At 33.3% G+C, this 14,151-nt stretch overlaps 1 protein-coding gene across 3 annotated transcripts; it reads left to right on the top strand.

Annotated features, from left to right (window-relative positions):
• The first annotated feature begins 3,494 nt into the window (after nt 1-3,494).
• Nucleotides 3,495-7,706, top strand: LOC18586923 (glutathione S-transferase zeta class-like). 3 transcript variants are annotated; one of them, XM_007010516.3, is made up of 11 exons: nt 3,495-3,605; nt 3,702-3,786; nt 3,862-3,918; nt 4,013-4,098; nt 4,192-4,263; nt 4,654-4,701; nt 4,834-4,909; nt 5,894-5,955; nt 6,538-6,597; nt 6,931-7,061; nt 7,469-7,706. In XM_007010516.3, the coding sequence occupies exons 1-10, from the start codon at nt 3,603-3,605 to the stop codon at nt 7,042-7,044; spliced, it is 663 nt and encodes a 220-aa protein (XP_007010578.2). In that variant the 5' UTR covers nt 3,495-3,602; the 3' UTR covers nt 7,045-7,061; nt 7,469-7,706. The 3 variants fall into 3 exon arrangements, with proteins under 3 accessions (XP_007010578.2, XP_007010577.2, XP_007010581.2); XM_007010515.3 differs by having other exon boundaries at nt 4,654-4,707; XM_007010519.3 differs by lacking the exon at nt 6,931-7,061 and having other exon boundaries at nt 4,654-4,707.
• Nucleotides 7,707-14,151: the final 6,445 nt, after the last annotated feature.

Here is a 14,151-nt window from a genome sequence, read left to right as displayed (position 1 = left end):
TCAACATGGTTTTTACCATCTTTCAAGCCGAAATGGGAAAATTGGTAAACATGAAAGTTGTAGCTTTTTCTTTTTTCTTTCCAATGGTTTAAAAAATCATCTCATTTGGAGCTTTGTAGAGAGAGTTACGGTTGAAATACCAAAACATATGGAGTGAAGGTCTGCACCTTGAAATTGCTCTCTTTCTTCCATTAAAATTCTTCCTTCATTAAATACCTACAAAAACACAAATAAATCAATAATAACCTATTTTAATCACATTAACACCAAATTAAGCATAAAATTAACTAAGATTAGTTTGACTCACATAAATTAATCAATTTAAAATAATTTAAATAAAATATACTAATTTCTATGCATTACAACAAGAACTAAGCTAAATTATTATAAAAAAAAGTCCAAATAACTATATATCATAAAGATATCAATATGCAATTGAGGATGCAGCATCGGGTTGTGCATTTGATCATCATCCAATGATTGACTAGTAGGAGCTTCAAAGAGTAATAGGAGGGGCATCGACCTCCTCATCCATGATGCGCCTTTGCTTAATGACTTTTGTTACCCTTTTCTCCTTGCGCTCGATGATCTTCCTCTTTTTTGGGGACTGAAGGGTGCTCGACCCTCCAACTGTTATAATGGGATGTATTGATACCCCTCGGATAAAGGGACATCAATGTCGACCCAATATGCCTTTAAGGTTTCTTCTGTAATTGGCTCCAAGGTTCCTCATACGCACTACTATACCAAAACATACATTGCCATTAAGTTGAAAGCTAGTTAACATATGACAACAAAATAAAAATAAAATAAAAACATTATGGTTTTGTTCTTCACCCTACCGTCACTTTCCAAATCTCCAATCAGTTTGTGGAAGTTTGTGGGCCTCTCATCACAATGCCATTTTAACATTCTTGGATAAGTGCTTTCAGACTAGCATTTGGATCTAAACCAACTTTGGATATCAGGAACCGCCTCAACACTAAGAACTACACGTAAATTGCAAAACATTATAATCACCTAATAAAATCTTATTTGAAAAGAAAAATGGAAAAACCTTAGGGCACACTACCTGAAGCTCCCATACAAATCCATAGAGGTGGTAACATTTCTTTTGAACTGATTCCATTGGTGGAACTTGGAAGACCCTTGATATGTAATCCATAGTTAGACTCCATAAGTAAGGGCCTCATAGGAACGCATTCCACTAGTCGATGTTCCCGACTAGTGACAACAGCCATGGAGTCACCGCTCTTTTGTGGTCTTGTTCGAAGAAAATATTGTTTCACGATCAAGAGCAAGGCCATCTTTGTCGTGTCTCCATCCTGATCAAACTATCCTCTTTATACCGTATCAACACATCCTAGAGTTTCACCTGGTTCTCCGTTCCTTAGTATTGCTGGTGAATCCTTCTAGGGACTGGAAATAATGGCTTGCATGGGGCCAAACTTGAGTCCTATCACTAGATAGAACTCACGCTTTAAGAAGCGGGCCTTGCTATTGCGTGAGACTAGTGCAATATAAACTCTTTTATAATTTGACGTCCAGCAACTTCTTGAAGCATGCTTTCTTCATTGAGTCCAACTCATTTTTTTTTGCAGTGCCTCACATATGACGTGCAGCTGCGTCTCTTTACAATGGATGTCAATGCCAGCATTGAAGCCCCATTGGTCTCTCAACACATGAAGCAAAAGCCTATAGGTTCTCCTGCTTTGTTTTAGTGATCTGCAACAAAAAACAGATAACATTTTCATTTAACAAATATGATCAAGGAAAATTAAAAAAAAAAGCAATAACCAGTTTTTACTATCTTTGCATACATAAATGAAAATAAATGAAGCAAGTGTGAAGCATTAAGTAACAAAACAAATACATATTAAAGCATTAAATTTGAGCACAAGAAATGCAGAAAAACATTAATATTCAATCAATGATAGTCACGCAATGCACTATAGAAAACAGTTACGCAATGCTCTATAAAATAGTCAAGCAATGCTCTATCAACCAATCACGCAATGATTAAAAATCAGTCACGTAATTCCTTACGAACCAGTCATGTAATGATTAAAAACCAGCCACTTAATGCCTAAAAACCAATCACACATTGCCTTATCAACCAATTACGCAATGATTAAAAACCAATCACGCAATGCCTTATCAATTAATCACACAATGCCTAAAACCTTTAAATGCAATACCTAAAACTAATCACGCATGCCCTATCAACCAGTCACGCAAACCCTAAGTCACGCAATGCTTAAAACCCTTAAACCTAATGCCTAAAACCAGTCACACATGCCCTATCAACTAGTCATGCATGCTTTGTCAACATTCGAGCAAAAAACCACCAACACTACCAAATTCAAATTTAAATTCAACAACTTGAAATAACAAGAATATGAAGAATATGCTTACCTTTATGCTCAAAAACAAGAAATGAAGAACATGAAAAATATCCCTACCTTTCTAGATATGGTTAAATATATGCAATTATATGGTAATTAACTCAATGCATGGAATGTGAACTTTCTCTCAGTTCTATAATATGCCTACCTTTATGCTCAAACTACTTTAAAATGCTTTTATCGCTACTAAAAATGCTAAAAAGTATACCTATTGAGTAATGCTCTGACGAGGATGCTTTGGAGATGAATGATCTATAGAGAAAGGTAGATGAGTTACAATGGTTAAAAACTTGACCCAAACATATGGGTTGGGTTAAGACGCAGATAAATATATAAGTCTGTTTCATTAAGGGTAAATTTGTTTAGAATTAATTTCTCTTGATTAAAAATAGTTAAAATTATAGAGAGAGTTATTTTTAAAAACACCTTATGCATGAGAGGTATTTTTGAAAAGAACCCATAAAAAAATGTTTAAGGTTTTCTTCCACATCATTCTTTCTACTTGTCACAAAGGATTCCCATCTACCTGTCACCTAAATGTTAATTAATATTACTATGACATGCTTCACATTGTGATTTATTTCGTAATAGTTTAAGGACTTTTTACATATGTTAGTTAAATATGTTTAATTCATCTAAAAAGTTATAAAAGATTAAAATGTTTATAATGGTTATGAATAATGTATTACTTTTTTTTTGAATTATTTAAAAAATTTAAATAAATCTTTATTCTTCTATTGTGTTTAATCAAATTAGTGTATTTTTATTTTGATCTAACTATGCACTTATGAGTAATGATTGATTAGTAATTATTAGTTAAAATATTATAGAAAGAGAAAAATGTCATATGAACATGTTATCATGTCATATTAATATATTACGTCATTATTGTTATAACTTATAAAAATTTATTTGATTCAAATATAATAAAAAATAAAAATTTATTTAAAACTTTTTGAATAATTCAAAGATTATTTTAGATATTATCTCTAATTAAGTATATTTAATTCATCTAAAAAATTATAATACTCTTATCCAGAGATGGTGACGATGAACTTTTAATAGAATTTTCCGTATTAAAAATGTGGAGCCGTGCCGGAGTAGTGTTGGGGCAATTTGGCATTTCTCCTCTTATAAAACCAAGACAAAAGAGAAGGAGACTATGTTAGAGTGTTGACCTTCGATTGCAGCAAAAACATGGTACCATCTCTTCTCTCTTTAATCGTTACTCTCTGGCTTGACCAAGCATGATTATGGTTGTGATGATGAATGGATTAATTAAGAACACAACTGCAGGCACATGAGGAGAAGAAACTGAAGCTCTATTCTTACTGGAGGAGCTCCTGCTCCTGCCGAATCCGGATTGCCCTCAACCTCAAAGGTAGCTTCTTTTCCATTCTCTCCTTTCTCCATCTATTACTAACTACTTTTGGCTACCGGCTTCTGTCTGTGGCAGGTCTGGAGTACCAGTACATACCCGTTAACTTGCTCAAGGGGGAGCAATTCAGTCCTGGTCAGAAACTTATTTACTTAATTCTTTATTTGTACTCTGTCTGGTTCTCTCATTAATATATGTAACTGAAATGTTGAAACTGGAAAATGGGTAGAATTTCAAAAGCTGAATCCCATTGGGTATGTGCCGGTGCTGGTGGATGGTGACATTGTCATTTCAGACTCTTTTGCCATTTTCATGGTCACTTTTCTTTTACCCTACTATTCTATTCTAATATACTCATTACTTAGCTCGAGTTATTTGTTTTTAACAACTGTGAAACTAAACCAACAGTATCTGGAGGAGAAATACCCTCAACATCCGCTGTTGCCATCTGATCTTCAAAAAAAGGCACTCAATTTCCAGGTCTCTGCTTTCCTTTTTTTCTTCACTTCTAGTTACTCCATTCTTTAACCTTGTTTTGTTTATTTTTCTTCCACCAGTTTGGTTTTCTTCTGTATATTTTTGCTAGGCAATGCATGGATGTGAAACGCGTTTTAAGCTGAGTGGCTTTGTATGATATTTAACTAGTTAATTTAACTCAGAACGGTGGATTCTTTGCTCTGGCTCCAAATTTTAGCTTCAATGATTAAACCATCATCTGCAAACTTGCTCAAACTATGAATAGCTTGCTAATTCACATTGCTTTATTCTATTCTTCTCAAAGCTCTGGGTTATATGCTCTGCTGTGCCTGGACTATGTTTTAGTAAGTTATGCTGCAGTCTGCACTAATGACTTATTGCATCATTTTATAGGCTGCAAATATTGTTTGCTCAAGCATACAGCCTCTTCAGAATCTAGCTGTACTGGTTTGTCCCTAAGTGAAGTTGCTTCTTTTATGTTTTAATTTCATTTTTGAAATCAGGCAGATATTCTTTTAGGCATTTCTGAGATATATCGGAATTGCATTTAGTTTGCCACTTTTCCCTTTACAGAAATACATTGAGGAAAAAGCAAGTCCAGATGAGAAAATTCCTTGGGCAAAACGTCATATTGAGAAGGGCTTTGAAGGTAGGCACTACCTAAAGTTCTATCAAATAACTAACCTCCTCGCATGAAATGCCATAAGGGTTGCTGGACAAAAAAAAGGAAAAAAGACCCATTTAAGGGAAACCGAACAAAAGAGGAAAAAAGAGTGGTTATAAATGGTGAATTTTACATTATAAAATTGAAGTTACCATTGGACTGCAAAAGCTTTCTCGTCGTAATCAAAATTCATCCATGTAAAACCTTGCATTGCTTCGAAGATAATAGTTCTGAGTTGCAAACAACATTTGCAATGTTTTTAGTTGCACCTTGCTGTCTTAGCAATATGTTCATATTAGTTTTATAATTTCAATATTTAGGTAGAAGTAATGAAAAGATAATCTGCCAAATAGTTACCTTATTGTATCTCACCTGATAGTTGTGCATCTACTCTCTCTAAAAAAATATATGGGATGGACACCAGATGTCATCACATAATGGTTTCAATTATCTGTGTTGGTTCTGTGGAGCTATTAAAATTTGGCAGTTCATTAAGATTAATAGAATAACCTATTTATGCCCTCCATTGTCTTGATAAAGTTCAGTGGGATGGGATAGGCCTTTCACATGTGAATGTAAATTCTTTTGGGACTTAGAAAGTTTGAAATCTTGTCTAAGCAATCTATATTTTTGAACCATAGAAAAAATTTCTTGTTTGAGTGGAAGATTCTTAACTGGTAGAAGGACCAGAGTTCATGCCTAATATACGTAATGTATTTGCACATGATGAGCATCTTGGGTGAAAATGAAGGGTATAAAGTTAAGAAACATTTGTAGGGTTCGTCATTAATGAGTCACATTTTTATGGTGGTCATCACAGTTTAGCAACAGTAAACATAAAAATGAAATGAAAATGTAACATTAAATTTGAATGGTTGGAAGATTGGAGCTGAAGTTTTCAATTTAAGATTGTTATTGCTCCCTTGAATGGATTTGGCATTTGATTTGATTAATGCTTCTGTGTTTCAGCACTTGAGAAGTTGTTAAAGGACCATGCTGGAATATATGCAACTGGAGATGAAGTTTTCATGGTTTGTTTCTTTTTCTCCTGTTTTTATTTATGCAACTTACGCCCAATATACATAGTAAAGCAGGCAAACACATGCTTAGATGTGAGGGTTTGGAAGGCTTTTATATTTGTTGCAGGATGTAGATAGAGAGTTTTAGTATCCCCTGGAATGAATGTGGTCTGATGGATTTTGTAAAGGTTGAGACAACCATGGTTGCAGAAGGGGAAGGGGTGGGGAAGGTGAACACCAAAGATGATTTGTCTCTCTTGGCTTTGCAAGTCTGCAATCTCAGTGCTGGTGAAAACTGGTACCTTTTCCTCCAGCAATATGTGATGTGCAAAATATAAACCACTTGCCCTTTTGGGCAACATTTAGATGCAGATCTGCCCCTGAACCATGACTTTGAAATTTTAGATGAAAGGAGTTAGCTGTAGCTCTAAATTTTGTTTGATGTTCCTACTATTGCATTGAGTTACTTGTTACAATGTCCTTTTAGAAGTGCACTACTAATGTACTGTAAAATAAGAAATTGCTGAAACTTTTTACCTAGATTACAAATCTTCAGAATTTGTACATATATTACCTGTTGGCTATTGTTTGCAGGCTGATCTGTTTCTAGCACCACAGGTTCATGCTGGGATTGAAAGATTCAATGTTGACATGGTAGTCCGCTAATTCCATGAACTTCTAGTTTCTGCATTTTCTTCCCTCTCTATCTCTCTCTCTCACACACGCACACACTTAGCTTTTCAAAGTGTTTTGATTTGCTTGCTATACAAAAACTATTTCTGCAGAGAGTGGAGTTACGGGGAGAAATATTGCTTCATATGTGACTGTATTAAATCTTTGGCATTTTGCTGCTAGAATTCCCTTTATGATCTAGTTTTACCATAGTTCCAAGTCCTCAAGATGGACATATCTCTTCTATTCTTTACCTTCAGTGTTCTTTTTGGAGCATCTGCTAATGTGCCTTTTCTTCTTGTATTATTTTTGTAGGCTAAATTCCCGCTTTTATCTAGGTTGAATGAGGCATATAGTGAGCTACCACATTTCCAAAATGCTATGCCAGAGAATCAACCAGATAGTCCTTCAGCATGGGGCACTTGTTAAACTAGTAACTTGATGAGGTACATGTAAAATGCTGAATGGTCCATCTGTTTGGTGGCTGGGAATCTGGAGCATTATAGTGTTTCAAAATGGTTTTTTCTTTATAAATACCAGTTCCTGCTTATGATTACTCCACCTCCCGTTGCTGGAAGGGGGAAGTTGTGGAAAACAGTGTTGGATAAAGTCAAATGGCCATTGCTTAAACTGTTAAATCCAAACTCAGTTGGTTTGGCATTTGCTGATTCTGTCTGACCAATTATATGTTTATTTTCCTTTCAGAAATCTGATCAAGATGATCAACTATTTTCACTCAGAGGATATGCTTTATTAATAAAACAAAAGCAGTTACAAGAGATCTCCATGTAGATCAATTTGATCAATTAACTTATATTAAAACTCACTATTGTCTATTTTCTGCGTCTCTCAGGTTCCATGGCAAACTCATCCACAAAAAGCATAAAGTGCCACAAATGAAGCTTAAAGGTAACAGCACCTTTGAGGCATAATATGTACTGATAAGTTATGTTGAGGGCTATGTGTTGTTCCTTCCATGATATGGCCTGATGATAATAAGGATCATTTAGTCCAGAAGTTATTGTAAGATGCAGAAATTGACATGTATGACATATTTATCTGAAGTTTCATTTAAGTTCAATATGGTGGTTGTGTTCTCTGATGTCCAGTTTGACATACGCCATATTCATATCTCTGTCTACAGAAAACCTTTAAGCTTAAACATTTCATTTAGATTATCTCTGCTCTTTTCTTGTGTATGTACATATGTATGTAGGTACGAATGTAAGTATGTACACATATGTGTACATAAGTATGGGTAAAGAAGGACGTACTGCGAGGGAGCCTGAGGGCAAGCATCCATGAACTAAATATTTGTGAACAAAATCCATCAATTCTTGCTTTTCGAAAGGAAAAAACGAAAGACTGAGAGTGGGAAGAATCATTCTCATCCAAGTGTTTTTGAGATATATAACAACTACCACTGAGCTCCCACATAATCCTTCCTGTGCTATCAGCTCTTTTTAGTCAGTTCCATGGACTTCCCTTAGGATCTATTCTACTAGGACTAACAATTCTAATTTCCTAATAATAATAAAATGTTTCTATTTATAAAAGTCAGTGATATGTATCTTTAACATGGTAAGTTTACCGTTTCAGAAGGTTCATGTGTAAATGTGTGGTATCTTACATGCAAAAAATTGAATAAAGATGGACTTGTAACCTAGCAGTTTAAGCTCTCTAGTTTAAGAATAAGGGAATGGAGTAACCATTCTCTCTGATCAAACATGCGGTTAGATCTGTTTTTTTTTTTATCTGTCAAATATTTAAGCTCTTTAATTTAAGAATGACAACGGATGAGGTATTCATGCCTTACCCTAATCCAGTTAAAAATCAACATTTAATCCAAACCCGATTATCGATGCTAGCAAATAAACTCGAAACTAGATCCAAAATAAAAATAAATTGAAAATAAATTTGTGTATTATTAATGAAAATTAACTTAATAAATTGAAGTCAACTCATAAAAATTATATCAAAGTTTAAAATCGTATTTAGAATAATTAATGAATTTTATTAAGTATTATGTTGATTGTAAGTATTTCATAGTGTTGGGTGTGCGGGCTGATAAGGTTCATTGCAAAGTTGGTTCATTACTAACCACTTATCTAGGGTTGCCGTTGGAGGCTCAACAGGAGTCACTGAAAATTTGGAAACCTCTTATAGGTCGTGTGGAAGCAAAATTAGGAGGCGTGTGACATTGATGTTTTGTAGTTTTTAACAAAATACAATACTTACGGGCAATTATTCAATCAAGTTGTCTTTAATTTTTTGACAAAGGTAACATTGCAAAACAATCAGTTACTACCCACCAAGTATTTTACCATATTTTTTTAACAGTAATGTTCATATATTCGAGCATTTGGTTTGTCTGTAAGCTTGAAATATGCTTTTAAATTTTTTACAAACTCACCAGTATCATAAAACTAAGAATGTTGATCTCAAAAACTATGTTACTCACTACTCTGGTCGTTTACGATTATAACTATGTTAGACACTTTTGTACTCATACACAAACTTTGTATGTAACTTCTATGGTTATTACTATAAAAACTTCTTTAAATCACTTCAATTAGTATACGTAAAATAGTAATTTCTTTCGTCACAACACGTGGGCAACACACTAGTCATAAGATAGAAACTGAGTGTGATTAAAAGAATACGAGACATATTTAAGAAAAAAATTTATAAAAAATATGAAATTTATATGAAAATTAAGATAAAAAAGTTCAGTGCTTACTGGTATTTTATCCGATTGATTGTCCTCCTGCCCAAAAAAAGAAACAAACACCACATTTATGGTCAGAAAAGATAAAAGTATGAACGTGAAGATAGTCCAAAAGCAAATAACATAAGCCCCACACCTGGCATGTATAAAGAAATATGAATGTAATGTTGGCAGCACCTATATTTATAACTTGTCAACATGCAAGGAACCATGAATAAATTACTTCCACGTAGTAATTTATTATATATATATATATATATATATATATGCACTACTCGCCTTCTCCCTTTTGTTTATACTAGAATTTGTAAGTTGTAGTTGCTACTATATAGGTATATCCAGGATTAACAATGTTATTCCATTAGTGGTAATTTACTTGTTTAAGTTTCTTTGAATTTTTTCTTCTTTTAACGTATTTCCAACATGCTAAGTATATATGTTGATGAATTATATCAATGTTTGTGAATTGTTAAAATGAAATTAGGGGAGTAATAACAATAAGCTGAAGCTGTATTCCTACTGGAGGAGCTCTACTTCTGCCAGGGTCCGAATTGCACCTAACCTGGAAGGTTTTCCTTACCTTAGTCTCTCCTCTCTCCTTTTTCTCTTTGTATATTGAATTTCCCATTAGTTGGTTGATCAGTTTGGGTTATTCATCCCCTTTATATAACTAACATGAGACTCCACCATAAGTACTAGTAAAAGATAGATGAAAATTCGATAGAATATTGTCATTATTATAAATTTTAAGCAGTACTTTACTAGATTACGCAAAGGGTTCTTTCCTTGAGCTGTACTTAAACCTATGATGACCTGTAAACTAATGGAGAAACTGAATTTAGGTTTTAATTTCTGTCCAATGTAGCCTTACAGTGACAATCTTTTCTGTTTCTAAGATATTTTTACTTTCCACTTTTGAATTTTAGACTTTTTAGTTGATTATTACTTTTTTTGTGTTTCAGCACTCGAGAAGCTCTCAAAAGACCATGCTGGAAGATATGCTACTGGAGATGAAGTTTATATGGTTGGTTTTGCTACATCTGTGTATATATATATATATATGTGATAGGAACCTGCTTCTGCTAGTATTTCTTTTGATACTTGACCTGAATTATATATGGAAAAATGTTTTTCTTTTTTTTTTACCCTTGCAGGCAGATTTGTTTCTAGCACCGCAGATTGATTTTGCAACTAAAACCTTTAAAGTAGATATGGTAATGTCTCTTCCAGAACTCGTCACAATTAATATGTGTGTAGCTAGTACGTGCATATGCATGCATTGATATGTGCATAACTAGTGCTCGCGTATGCATGTGCTTGTACAAAAAATGATAAACATGTTAGTGAAAGCCTTGCAAACCAATCGATTTTGTGCTTGTAAAACACTATATTAATCAGTTATATTTCATGTTAAATACATTATAGATATTTTATATAATATATGAGGTATTTCTTTAACCATGAGTTTATTTATAAAGAGTTATGAGAGACTTATGTAGATCAAGTCCTTGGAACATAATGACCTTGCAAAAAAATTATAAAAGTTATTATTATGAGATTCTTATGCGTCAAAGCTTTATTCCTAAATATGTTCCTGGTCATTGTATTGGCAAGAATAAAAGCATTGACAATGCTCAAAGGCTAGTACATGCTAAACCTTCTTACTTTAGAAGTAAGCAATTGATCTCATAGGTTGAAGTATGTGAGATACTTAGGGATCATATGTGGATACTTGTTAAGGAACAAGTTCATTGAACATGACCCGCTATGAGAGTTCCATTTGGTATTTCACTCAAGTGTTTATGGAAATGCTTTCACGTGTCAGTGGTGTAAGTAATCCTTAGACTTGTGATACTAAGTCATCTTATATGTGAATTGTCATGCTTTGATTTCATCTCTACGGGTTTGGAGATGACTAAATGCTTAAACAGGATGCTTTTAGGTATGGCATGAAGCATGAAAAGATGAATGAGTAGTCCAAAGAGGATTCATTACCCCAAGTGATTTGAAGGGGACATATCTCATTTGCTCTTGGCTTATATTGATTAAAAGTCCTTGGCCAAGGCAATCTTAATAGGTCAATATAAAAGCTGTAGAAGTAATATGGATACATTAGAAAGTAAACACTGAGCCAGACTTTCTATCTATCTGGGATATATGATGAAAGGATTGAATTACACTGAGATACTATACACTGAGATACTATACACTGAAAGGTTAGTTAAATCATATTGACTCTCCTAACATTTGGGTGGTCATGATGTATTGTTAGATACTGCTCATGATTAATAAATATAAATATAAATTCTTAATTGAATTAATTTATATTTATCGCTAACATGTTAGGAACTTAATGGGTCACACACATAAGGTGAATCGTCGAAATTAATTTGAGTTCAATTGGATATGATCTCATTGATTTTATAGAGGCTTAATCCATTTAAGTTTTGGGCTAAATCAAATATGATTTGATGGAGTATTAAATAAAGGCCTAATTAGCCCAAGACATTTTATAATCCTTATTGGATATGAAGTAGGTCAATTCACTCTATAAAAGAATCCCTTAGAGGCCTATTGTAAATAGAAGAGTTATATTTTATTTTCTCATGTGTTGAGATAGGATCACAGCAAAAAAAAGAGAAACACAAGTGAGCTCAAAGTTAAAAGTTTGCTAGCACAAACTTTGTCTTAAGGATTCACACACTTTTAGTGAAGAGATTTTGACAAATCACTGTGTGGAGCACCATTAGAGGCAAGACAACTGTGCTGCTATGGTTTGTAAGTCCTAGTTGGTGTACAAAAAAAAAAAAAAAAGCCGAAGAGGACTCCACCAAAGAAAGCAAACTTTCAGCTATGTCAAAATTTCTCTTGTGATTTTTCTAGATTAATTTCAATTAAAGTGATCCATGACTTAGGGGATTAAAATTTTAATAATATTTCGCTACGTATGAGTCGTCTTAGCATGATTTAAATCCCCAACAGTGGTATTAGAGCCTCCTTTAATTGATTTAATGTAGTTTTATGTTAAGTTATTGAAGATTACAAAAACTGTTTTGTTCATATGTCAATTTGATGCAAAATTTGAAAAATTATTTAGAATAATTCTGAATGGATTTTTTCAAAACTAATTTATATTTCAAAAGGTCTTTAAAGTCTTGATTTATGGATTTAAAATCTAGATTTAATAAGTTCTTAAAGATTTTTTAGATTTGTTTTAAGAGAATCCAAATCTGAAAAATCTGGCAGCATAATGTGATCTGCTTTGGAAATTTTTTTGAGACTTAGAGAAGAAGTTTGTGCATGATTTTTGGAGGATAGAAGGTCAAGAGGATGATCTCAACTTCTGAAAATTTACAGCATTTAATTACCTCGTTTGACTGGTAATCTGATGATGTTTCTGCACAAATAGTTTCCTGGAATTGTATTCTTGTGTGACAAGGACTTGCAAAATCATGGTTATTTGTATTCCAAATTTGCTTAGGTTTTGAGAGTTTTTTGGCATGATGTTTGGGACATGGGATCCCTTTGAATTGGTGCCAAAATCACAGCAAATAGTGGAGGATGGAGCTTAAAAGAATTTGGGACAGCATAGGTGATGCAGACCCAATAAAATTGCACTAGCTTGTACGATTTCTTCTCTATATAATTAAGAGTTGTACTAATTTGGTTATGACCTGAATTTAGACTCCTAATTGTAATGGAATATATCCTAAAGAGTTTAGGATTGCCCCAAATAAGATTCTAAAATCAAATTGGCAAAGAAATAGGACTCTTGGCCATAAAGATCTAATTCTAGTTGGACTAAAATGGTAAAAAATTGAGGACAACAAGGATTAAATTTTCTAATAAGATTAGAAAGTCTAATTGGATTAGGATTCTTTTGAATATTAAATTTCTAATATGATTAGAACTCTTATTGAGAATAAGGGTCAGATTTAAATTCATAGTCCTAAAAGGTTTAGGATTACAAAGTCTATGCTTAATTTAATTCCTAATAGGATTAGGACTTCTAAATTGGCACAAGACGTTTAATGGGACTAGGACATCAAATTATTTGGACTAATATCTTCAAAGGTTGAGTAATATTGTTGCCAAATGACATATGAGATCTTCAATTTGAATTAAACATAAGTTTTATATGTTCATTATATGATGATGAATGTATGAGGATGATTATGGACTTAGACCACTATAATGTGTTATGGATGGTTATGGTTGAATGTATTTGGTATTTATTTTATAAATAGGGAGTGTGTGCCTTGCCTTTCCTCTATTTTATTCAGGATCTGTAAAATTCTTTTCTCATTTAACTCCTCTCAAATGCAACTTAAGGTTTCTTTACATATATGTAATTAGAATTCATAGGATTAGATTAGGAAGAAAATTTTGTAATTACAAGAATGAAGGACGAAGGTGCCAAGGAGACATGAAGATTACAAGATATGGTGATATTTGTGTGTAATACCTAGGATTTTACCAACTAATTTCCTTCGATGGCTCAAGAAAATTAGATTAGATAAAAGTCCATAATCATCTTAGTACTATGCATGTGATATATTTATTTTATACAATATTATAAATGCTATGCATGCCAAATTCAATGAGACCTAAATAACAAGATAAAAGCAACAACAAAAATCCCTCAATAAAATATTGAGTCACATGCTTCGCATGATTAAGTTTCCTTCCACCATATAACAAGATAACCAGACTACCCTTTTAATTAGAGACTTGTTGAGTCACTCAAGGTTAAACTTTTACACGGGGCATGTTTGAGTTATTGGTGGGTTTTACTCAACTAAAACTAT

Source organism: Theobroma cacao, chromosome 10 (genome assembly GCF_053813885.1).
Source record: "Theobroma cacao isolate CCN51 chromosome 10, ASM5381388v1, whole genome shotgun sequence".
NCBI classification, from domain to species: Eukaryota; Viridiplantae; Streptophyta; class Magnoliopsida; order Malvales; family Malvaceae; genus Theobroma; species Theobroma cacao.
This window is presented reverse-complemented; position numbering and strand designations above follow the sequence as displayed.